This window comes from Orbicella faveolata, unplaced genomic scaffold, assembly GCF_042242905.1.
Source record: "Orbicella faveolata isolate gen_17 unplaced genomic scaffold, um_ofav_v1 contig_26, whole genome shotgun sequence".
Taxonomy (NCBI): domain Eukaryota; kingdom Metazoa; phylum Cnidaria; class Anthozoa; order Scleractinia; family Merulinidae; genus Orbicella; species Orbicella faveolata.
In genome coordinates, this window is record NW_028301554.1 from 2,911,701 (window position 1) to 2,922,690 (window position 10,990).

A 10,990-nucleotide genomic window follows, 5' to 3' on the forward strand; every position below is an offset into this window, starting at 1 on the left:
TTCTGAGAGCACCACCATGTATGTAAGACCACATGCTGTAGTTATTAAAAGCTGCTCCAATTTCTCTGAATGGATAGAAGCTGCTCAGAACTCAAAGAGTTACAGACAGGGATAACAGATATTCGTAACTGATTTGGAAAAGTTGCACCTGAAAAAGCTACTGAATAACTTGTGGACAGCCCTATCTGGGTTGTTCCAATTTCGATATTAAAATATTTCATCATTATTCAACTAGCAGTACACGTTATACCACTTCTTGGTGTGCGTTGTTAAAGTACATTAGCCTTGTCAAGAAATGAATGGCCTTGTGGTATATCTGGGGCGTACTGGAGTGGCTCTTGGCCAGCAGTCAGTATAAGACACTCTACAGCAGTGACGCACTGAAAGTGCTACCTTAAGGTCATTCCCCAGTATTGCATTGCGCATCCTTACTGCGCATAATTTCACGCGTGATTAGCGCGCGCGCATTAAAAATGGCGGCTTTTTCTTTACAGCTGGACCTCGCCATGGAGGTAAATCGTCATTTTCTCGCAAACGAGTATGGGGACTTATCATTTTTTTCTGTTGTTTTGAATTGAGTAATAAGAACAAAAAGCAATCGTCGGAAACGTGAATTTAGCAAGCAATCGTGACTACAATCATGGTGCCATTATAAGGATTTATATGTGTATAAACAAGATGCTGTTGTTCCTAAACGAACATGAGGACCCCTCATTTTTATTTCAGAATTTAAGTTCCTATAATATAAACAGTCAATAGGCAAAGTTTCACAAAAATCTCAGTACAGGTTTTATTTCAGTGGAATGACCTTAAGGCAATTTAAGTGCTTCCAAAGTAGGTCAATGACGCCGCCTCTCCCCTCCTCCACCACCCCCCCCCCCCCCCCCCTCAGCTTTTGGATTATCGAATTGCGGATTTGCGGTCAGTATGTCAAAATTCAACTTGTCACAAACTGTGGGAGCGAATTTACAGTGACCTCAAACATTTGCAAAAATTAAAGTGGCTCTGAACCACTTGGCAAAAAGTAGTATTTTAGTTTTTACTTTAAAAGTAGCATGCGAACTACAATACGATTTACAAATAAACTTAACAACAGCCTACCAGACTCGTTTTTGACGTTATAAGCATTTGTTTTCTAGTTAAGCTTAACTGGAAAGCCTTCAGATTTGGTAGCGTTTTCAGCTTTCCGAGAGTGAAAGCTTATGTAAAACCAGCTGAGTGATCCTTGCAATCCGCGATTATGAGAAGTTACAGACAAACCAAACTGAACCTTTTCAGTAGAGCTACTAGAAAAAGAAAAGAAAATCTCTGCGACAGACAGCTAAAAGCTGTAGACTGCGAATATCTAAGAAATCTTTTTCTTTTTGGGCGATTGCTTACCAACGGATTCCTTAACAAAGACTCTAAATTCGTGCCAATGTTTGGATAAATTATATGTTTTCACCCCGGGGTTTTCACTCAATTTTTCAACGTGGGACCATTTACCCGCGCGCTCTTTTCGGAATTTTTCAAATTGCTCCGGAAATAACACGCATTTATTAGCTACACCCACTTCGGCGAACTTTCTTTAATATGATGAATAGATGAACCGACCTGACCCAAACAAGCACCACAAATCATTTAAGCTTAAGAAAGAAACTCGTGAAATGAGAGAAACGACCCTTTTCATGTTAAAACTTGTTTTGAAAGTTTTACCGTTTACAAGCTTCTTTCTTCTGTGAAAACAAATGTATAAGCATAAACCACTTTGGTTTACAGAATCCACCTAATCTGCTAATAAGTTTATTTAAAGAGCTCTCAAACTCTTCCTTTTTCGGTGGAGTTGGCACCGATGGAAATCTCTAAAGCAAGCTGCACAGAAAGTTAACTTAACGTGCTGGTACTCAAACTCGAGCTCAAATAGTACCTGCTTACTAAAAAAATAATAGTCGAAGGGGGCAATTTTCAAAATAGAAAATCGTCACGAAAAGAGATGATTAAAAATGGAGAAAAGTATTTCATTAGTTCAACGCTTTCGAAACAAGCTTGCATCAGCCTTTTAAGGGTTTTCTTTTTAACAACTTAAAAATGAATGAAATGGAGTCTAGTTACTAGGTAGTGTCAGATCACTTCGTGCTCGGCTTATGCCGCGCTGACCGTGAGACTATAAAATTTAACGTCTTTTTCAAACTATCCCTCAAATTACAACTGAATAACGTTTTATTGCGTGTTCGTTCTGTTTTAAAAAAGTCAGAACAATCTGGGAGTCTAGGAAATAAATACGTGCTTGCCACAAAAACGCGATGGAAGAAGACCATTTTAAACTGAACGGAGCTGAACAAAAATGGCGACCACAAAATCTTGTCTTTCTTTGACACATTGTCGGCAGCGAAAAGAAGGATGGAATAAGATTGTCTTGGCTCATTTGGTTCTTGACCTGTTGCCTAGGCATCGATTTTTAATCCTAGGGGATTTCAATCCTTTTGTAGTGGTCAATTAATAATTAATTCATACTTTAAACCACTCGTATGATATTTTGACACTTCAGGTAATGAAAAAGACGTAAAAAATACCCTGGTATGCATTAAAAAGAGCCAACTTAGAAACCACACCCGAAAAGCTGATCCCTATAGCTCAACTTTTAAGAACTTACCGTTCCCTTGCGGTGACTTATTGAGCAGTAAAGGGTTGAAAGTCTCCTTGAAGAAACACAAATTCTAAACATGTCGGACACTGATGTCTTCTTGTTAGCGCCGATCCGTGACTGGTGACTGTTCCCTCGGGCGTCAGGTCTTTTGTTATAAAATTGGCGCGAGAAACAAACTACGTTTACTTGCATCGTGAATTTTTTTTCCGAAGCATACTGTTTATCACTTTATCTTCCGCTTTGTGTTCACCATGTCTGGTGTTGTTAAGGCTAGATCTCGATCCAGATCCAAGTCAAAATCGCGCTCGAGGTCACGGTCGAGATCAAGATCCAAAAGTCCCGCTGGAAAGATGGCGAAGAGCAGAAAACCAGCGAAGAAGGCGGCCCCTCGGCCTCCTGCAGTCCATCCTCCGTATATCGACATGATTACAACAGCGATTGCAGCTATGAAGGAACGAGGTGGCTCGTCACGGCAAGCCATTGAAAAGTACATCAAAGCAAACAACCAAGTCACTGGAGATATATCAGTGCACCTTAAAATGGCTTTGAAGCGTGGCGTCAAGTCGGGAAAGCTACTTCACACCAAGGGAACTGGCGCTTCGGGATCTTTCAAGGTCGGCAAAGCTCCCGCTGCACCAAAGAAAAAACCTGCGAAGAAGAAGGCAGCGGCGAAAAAACCCCGAAAAAAGGCTGGCACGCCCAAAAAGAAGCGAGCTACCAAGAAGACTGGTGCTAAGAAAGCTGCGAAGAAGAAAACTACGGGAAAGAAGGCCAAGTCACCAGCCAAAAAGAAGGCCGCCAAGAAACCGAAGGCTAAGTCAGCTGCAAAGAAGCGCACAAAAAGTCCTAAGAAACGAGCAGCGCCCAAGAAGAAGGTAGCCAAGAAAACCAAAAAGGCTGCAGCCAAGAAGTAAAGAAGAATCTCAAAGAGAATACAACAAAACGGCTTCTTTAGAAGCCACCAAATAAAAGAAAAGAAATGACCAACAATTTCTCTCCAAGTTCTCCTGTTTTATTCCTTTTTCTCGCTTCGATCACAAGTTGTTGTGAAAATTCCTTTTACCTTCGAAGTTTTTGTTTGAACACAGAAGATTTCCTTTCCAAATTGTTTTTTAATCAAATACACAATGTAAACCCGTTTTACCCTTAGCTTTGCCAGCATCATGGTAGCCATTTTGAATAGGAATTCAGTACTCGAAAGAAGTGGGACGGGGTTCGCGAAGTCTAGCACGCCATTAGCAGCCCTTAGGGCCTGATTACATGGCGAATTTCAGCCCGGCTAGGGGGGCTGAAATTTTGTTGCGATTACATAACGAATTTCAGCCCGGGATGAAATATTAGCCTCGGCGCCAAATATGAAATTGTGTGTGAAAAGTCTCCAGAGAATCAAAATGGCACCGAGAACACGAATCGTGAAAATAGGCGCATTGCTTCTCTCGTAGTTTGACCTTTTGTTGGCGCTCAATTTTTAACCTTTTGGGATAGTAACACCCTACAATGATGATCGAACTGAAACGAAACCTGTCTCTCAGCCAGAAAGACGTAGTTTTATAGAAGAAAATATGTCCTCAAGCTTGCCGAGTTCATGGCTTCCCTGACAGCCTCATGCTGTTTAACCTTGTCTCGATGTTCTTATATCCGATCTAAGCTTTGAAATTAGACAGATTCTCTATTTTATCGCCTTTATTCCACTGAGATCGCTTCTACTTCGTAGCGGCAGCCATCTTATTTCCTGTTTTTCAGCCCGGGTTGAAATTCCGTTTCGATTACATGGGATTTTTTCAGACTTTTCAGTCCGTTTGCCCGGGCTGAAACCTTCTTCATGTAATCGCCAATTTGATTTCATGAGAATTTGTTACAGAAGCCGGGCTGAAATTTCAGCCCGGCTAACCCAGGCTGAAATTCGCCATGTAATCAGGCCCTTAGATACTTCCTTTCGACCGTTAGATAAACCTGGGGCACTTTCCTAGATGCATAGGTGGGGACCGGGCAGCCTCCCTACCACTCCTCGAGGGGTTTTTGACGTAAATCCACATGACGAAAAAAAACAACTTGATTTCTACTCGTGTACTAAAAACGCCTATAGAGAAAAATAATAATAACAACAAACAAACAAACAAAAAAACAGTTACTAGTTACGACGCCACTAAATGCTGTCCTTTCTGTGACCAGCTCCTTAACAACTGTTTTTCCCTCTCCTACAGTGGCGGATCTAGGGGAGGGGACTGGGGGGCCCGGCCACCCTTATTTTTGGTAAAAAAAAAGAAGAAATCACAGAAGGAGAGCAGGCAGGGCAAGCAAAGCAAAACTGCTCCCCACCCCTCTTAGCTTAAGGTCTGGATCCGCCACGGTCCTAACCCGAGGGATGTTCCTGGCTGTGCACGTGACTGACTGACTGACCGACTGACCCACCAAGTCCTCGGTGAAAAGGGGAACTGCGAGAGTAAAGTATCTTGCATTTAACCAAAAGAGCATCACTAGCAATAAATGCAATAATATTATATTTTGCCAAAAGATTAAATACTTAAAAACCTTCATGAAACAGGAATGTCTTAGTTTTGAAAACTCGGGCTGAAATCACGAAAAACGCCAACCACCCCTACCCTTTTAGATAACATTTTGAACAGAAATGCTGCCCCTTTAACACATCTTCCATAGAAAACGGTATCCCTTTCACACACCATTAGTAGATACACTCCATCCCTTTCCTATAGCCTTGAATTGAATAATGTTGTAAATACTTGCAGTTTTTGTCCAGTATGTGCCCCCATTCGAGACATTTTGAGGACTTTAATACCTTATTTTACAATAACTGTCAAATTTCTCGTGTGCTGATTGGCTCATTTTATCATCAATAAGAGCACAGACAGATAAAATTTTAATTTATGCAAGCTGTCAACAGTTCAACTTTCAGCTAACTGTCAACTTTTTTACCAATGGGATTTAATTGACTTTTTAAAGTAGCCAATCGAAAAGTGAAAAAAGCTATTGACAATATTCGCGTTACTTTGAATAAAATTCACTTATCTTTGTTTACGGCAAGTTTACGGCATCTTTTCCCTCATTTATTTCCGGCATTTGACCATTTTAGGGTCTTGTTATTGTAAAAAACAAATTTATGTCAGTTTTTAATGCGTCTGTCCTCTTATTGATGATAAATTTTGTAATAACATCGTCAAAGTTTACTGTGGAACCACTCGCCCTTTGACAATGTTGTGATGCAATTTATCATAAATGAGAAGACAGATGCATAAAAAACTGACGTCAATTTGTTATAGACACTTTACACAAGTGGAGTCTATATTTAATAACAGTATCTATACATCCCAACCCTTGCATTCATGAGAAAAATCTTTTGTCTGGAAACATCATCACAAGGCTTAGGAGTTACGTGCCATTTATGCAGTGTCTATGACTGTAAACCCTAGGATAATGCTTCTATCAGTGTTAATGCATGAGGGTGGGCTGCAATTGAAAGGAAGATTTGACCTTAGCTGAGATTTTCTGCGCAGACACCTTATATCAGGGTTTTTAACAATGGGTAAAAGAGTCATTAAACATCGATGAAAATATAAAACTTTAAGGTAAAAAGCCGTTAAAATTATAAGTCTAAACGTTTTCGACCTGTTTGATCATCATCATTACTCTGATGATGATCAAACAGATCAAAAACGTTGACTCATAATTTTAACAGCTTTTTACCTTTAAGTTTTATATTTTACTTTTATTGGCGAAATGTATACATCAATGAAAATATATTAAAATGCAATATCAAATAAATTCTTATTGGTTCTTGGAGCCATTAAAAACTAGTTCTTATGCAAGACACTTGTCTCTTGCAGGTAACTGCTCTCAAATCCCTCCCCACTGGCTTAACCTTTCATTGGTGCATCAGTGTGCAAACAAAATCATTCAATAAGGGCCCTGAGAAGGTCACAGTTATTGTAGATATGCAGGGCCGTCATTAAGATCTACAATCCACAACACCTGGTTCGGTTGGATATGGTTAATGGGGATGGGTGAACTTGCTGATGTAGTTCACCCACAAAGTGACAAGGTTGTTTTAAGTGTGAAGATCATGGCAATAGGTGACTCAAAAAAAAGAAAGAAAATGGCTTAAAATATTGTGACACTGTTCCTTCAAGTGATCCAACCACCAGTGAAAATTTTATCAGAGTTTTAATGACAGGCGCAACCTGCGTATCAGTAGACGCCAAGTGTTGGTACCTGCCTACTTTCAAATTATACAAAGAGACATTCACTTCAAAATGTTCTTTTCTTTGACTCTACTAGCCTCCTGTGGGTATCCACTTAATTTAAATTAATCCAAAACCTCAACTACTGAAACCACTGATTTTATCCCATACCAAAAATAATATGTTCTCCAGAAGACCAAGGGCCTCAAGTATAATAATATAGTCACTACTATAAGAAACAAGAAAGTACATGAAATTAAATAATCTGGAAAAAAAATAGTTACAATACATGCATTAAGTTTTCAAGTCATTAAAAAATGTTTCAAAAATAATTATTCCTTCAGAGATCTCTTTAAAGGAAACTGAATAAATAATTTTTTTTCGTAATTCTTAATCAAATATTGACTACAGTAACAATAAAACACCATCACCATGTTTTTAAATATGTTACATGCAAGACAAAAAATGCTGTTAATTCAAGATTTCAGACAACAAAATAAAGAAACAATTTCACCAAAGCATGACCAGATGTATTATAATTTTCATGAGTAAAAAAATTCAAACATTTTATGTAACATAAAGCTGTTGATCATTAATGAATGTTTTTGACTGTAAATACACAAATTAAATCAAAAAATTACCATCCCCTCCCCATCCAGTTCCACTGGACACACTGTGGGAGGGGGTAGGGGTGGGGTTGAGCCATTGGAACCTTGTATTTAAGGGCAAGACGCAGTCAAGCCATTAAAGATTTATGGCCATATAAGCCCTAAATATATGAAACTGGTACATGCCAAAATTTTACATGTAAGGAATATAAAATACCTCTGGTGAAGTATTATGTCGCCACTACTGAAATGTTACTTTAGTTGAAGGAAAACCTATGATCCGCTAAATGTAACAAGAGAAATACCACAAAACTCAGAATCAAAATGTTTGAAGAAAGTAGCATTACAATAATTGTTTCTAATATTTTGGTTTAATTCATGGATGTGATTGAAATTAAATATATATTTCTATACAAAGATTTGTATATATGTACTGTATATGCCATTATTATTATATACATTCAAAGCAGACTAGTTAACCCTGCATCCCAACAATTGTTACATCCAAATTGAAATGAAAAAACCTGGAATATGCACCAAAAGTAAAAATGCTCTCTTAAGTACTGATCAAATGCAATATCCTTTTCGGACATTTGACTAGTTTGGGTGTAACAGGAGGTGGGGCATTTAAACACTATTTTTAATATAGAGGATGAGAATTTGAACTAAAACTTCAGAAGTTCAAATGTTGGGTTTTGGATGTTGAAGTATCCAATAAATTGATCAGCACATGACAAAAATCATAAACTTTGCCCTCTAGTTTATTAGATAAACCATACCCTGTCTGAGAATGAAAATATTGTTCTCCAAATGATCACTCATGATCTGGAACAGTTTCTAATGCATCTTCTTCAGTACGGTTGACTGAAACAACCTTGGGCTTTTCCCTGTGTGTGTTTACAGCAGGGATCTTCAAATCGAACTTCTCCACACGGCAGCCATACGCGACTGGGGTGAGCTTTATGACGGTGTGTAGAGGCACTCGCAAATAGGGCAGCTCTTCAGAGTTGTGGTCAAGGAAGTAGGCTAAGAGGCACCGCGCCACTGCTTGGTGACAAATGACGAGGACATTATGCTGCCTTTCAAGTTCCATGATAACTGGCTCTAAGCGGGCAACAAGATCTTCGTAAGACTCCCCGCGGACATACCGGTAATGAAATTTATCCTCATCTCGTCTAGCAAAGTCCTCTGGAAACTGCTCTTGAATTTCTTCGTATGTCATTCCCTCACATACTCCAGCGTCAATTTCATTGACAGCCTTCCATATTTCAATTGGTCTGTCTATAAAACTAGCCGTCTGATTGGTTCTTTTCAATTCACTTGTCCAAACTTTGAGGTCGGCTGGCATGCTCTCTTTGACGAACTTCCCCAGGACTTTACTGTACTCCCAGCCCCTTTCAGTGAGATCAGAATCCCCACCGATCCTACCTTGCAAATTCATCATGCTTTCACCGTGTCTTGACAAGTAGATGGCTCTAGGGGTGATGTGAAGATTCATTATGTAATACACTATTCTACTTTGCAAGTAGCCTTCCACTTTATTCATCAGAAACCTCTTACCACCATCAATCACTTTAAGAAATGGCATGTTAAGATCATGATCCAAAGAAATTGGTTCATAATAATCATTATAATGGTTTATCCGGGCTTCGAAATCTTGACAAGCTTCTTCTGAGGGGACCCCCTGATAGTCAGGCGAGTTGACTTTCACCTCTAGAATATTGGAACGTATGATCTCTTTGTCGTCGCAAACTGACTCGACGAAAAAACCCTTGAAACCATGGGTGGCGAGATGATCGGTGACTTTCGTTCTTCTTGCTCGAGTGGTGTTTGTAGCGTCAAAGATGGCTACCTGCCCCTTATCGTTCAACCATTTCGTTATGTCTTCAAGAGCTAGTTCTGCGCACTTTTCGCGAACGTTCATACCATCAGCATTGGTCGGATCGAAGAACGAGTGCTTGCAATGAGCGCCGGCCATCTCACGACGATATTCACCAAGGTTAAATACCTTCGTGTTCACACCGATCCAGTTGAGGTAGCGAGCAAGCTTTCTAGAGACATACGTTTTGCCTCGAGCCGGTAAACCCACCATGACTATGCAAGTGGGTACGTGTACAATAGGAGGACACGAAGCGGGATAAAGAGAACGATTCATCTTGGCAACTGAAGATATTCTCCCCTGAAAAGATTATATCAATTTCAGGTAGTTGTAAATGACGCTTTGCGAGTAATTTATGGCACACACTTCCAGTTGGAAGATGGACTTTGCCAAGTGGTTCTCGATGTTGGCCAAGCTTCTAATGTAAATAGGATCGAAAATTGCGTAAGCTGACCAATGAAAAGGTGTTCTTTGGAACCAGTCACGAGATAGCAAGTAGTATTCTGACCAATCACCTTTGAGAAAAATAAACCAATCATGAATGTAGGCGCGAACTTATAAATCGCCGGTAGCATTACTTTCATCATTTTCCATCTCTTTTCCTAAGGTGTAGACTTAAGGTTTGTTATCGATGGCTCGTACCAAGCAAACAGCGCGTAAATCTACTGGAGGTAAAGCACCTCGCAAACAGCTTGCAACCAAGGCTGCAAGGAAGAGTGCCCCAGCAACCGGTGGCGTGAAAAAACCGCATCGTTACAGGCCCGGAACTGTCGCTCTTCGTGAAATTCGTCGGTACCAGAAGTCCACAGAGCTGCTGATTCGCAAGTTGCCTTTCCAGCGTCTTGTGCGCGAGATTGCTCAAGATTTCAAGACGGACCTTCGCTTTCAGAGTTCAGCAGTGATGGCCCTTCAGGAGGCTAGCGAAGCGTACCTTGTTGGTCTTTTTGAAGACACCAACTTGTGCGCCATCCACGCCAAGCGTGTCACCATCATGCCGAAAGACATTCAGCTCGCCCGCCGAATTCGCGGAGAACGCGCGTAAACCGACGCGTCAAGAAAACAAAAACGGCTCTTTTAAGAGCCACCAAATATTAAAAAAGTCAATGACCAATAATGAATATTGGATCTTCTGTGGCGTTGAGCTAAAATTTCAGTCAAACCTTGCTATCTGTTTAACCTTTACTTACTTAGATCACACTGAAGCTTCTTTTGGCTCAGAAAGTGCTTTCCCATCCTGATAACAAAGGAAGAAAAATAGGGTGAAATAAGGTAGCTGCTTGTGGCTCTTCCCTTAACCCGCGAAATACGCGTTCGAGTGAGAATTAGGGTGCGTTCCTTTGGGCTGGACTGGATTAGTGGTCCAAGATCACTCGGATCAGGGTGCATGAAACCGTGACTAGAGTGGATTTATCGGCCTATTTGATGTACCATGATCGTCTTGGATCACTAATCCAGATCACCCAAAAGGAACGCACCCTTCCACGCGCACGGTGTAGACACGTAAAAGAGTACAAGCAACATAGGTAAAATGCAAAGTAGAGACTGAAAAAGGAATTTTCACGGAACGGAAGAGCAGGAGTACCTCCACTTCGCAGAACCTAAGAACTCCCGGTTTCTATCCCGGTCCCCACCTCTTCTCTGGCCATGGTGGCCTTGAGAGATGCCCACCGGACGTTCTCGC

General features: G+C 40.5%; 3 protein-coding genes across 3 annotated transcripts; 2 read left to right on the plus strand and 1 right to left on the minus strand.

Moving 5' to 3' along the window:
- Positions 1-2,830: 2,830 nt before the first annotated feature.
- Positions 2,831-3,731, plus strand: LOC110066839 (histone H1-like). Its single transcript, XM_020774086.2, has one exon. It carries the CDS (start codon positions 2,878-2,880, stop codon positions 3,538-3,540), a length of 663 nt encoding a protein of 220 aa, XP_020629745.2. The 5' UTR covers positions 2,831-2,877; the 3' UTR covers positions 3,541-3,731.
- A 3,055-nt stretch (positions 3,732-6,786) lies between these two features.
- On the minus strand, positions 6,787-9,728 carry LOC110066843 (6-phosphofructo-2-kinase/fructose-2,6-bisphosphatase-like). The gene has a single exon (XM_020774093.2). The coding sequence runs from the start codon at positions 9,583-9,585 to the stop codon at positions 8,245-8,247; it is 1,341 nt and encodes a 446-aa protein (XP_020629752.1). The 5' UTR covers positions 9,586-9,728; the 3' UTR covers positions 6,787-8,244.
- A 109-nt stretch (positions 9,729-9,837) lies between these two features.
- Positions 9,838-10,472, plus strand: LOC110066844 (histone H3). The gene has a single exon (XM_020774094.2). The coding sequence runs from the start codon at positions 9,941-9,943 to the stop codon at positions 10,349-10,351; it is 411 nt and encodes a 136-aa protein (XP_020629753.1). The 5' UTR covers positions 9,838-9,940; the 3' UTR covers positions 10,352-10,472.
- The last annotated feature ends 518 nt before the right edge of the window (positions 10,473-10,990 follow it).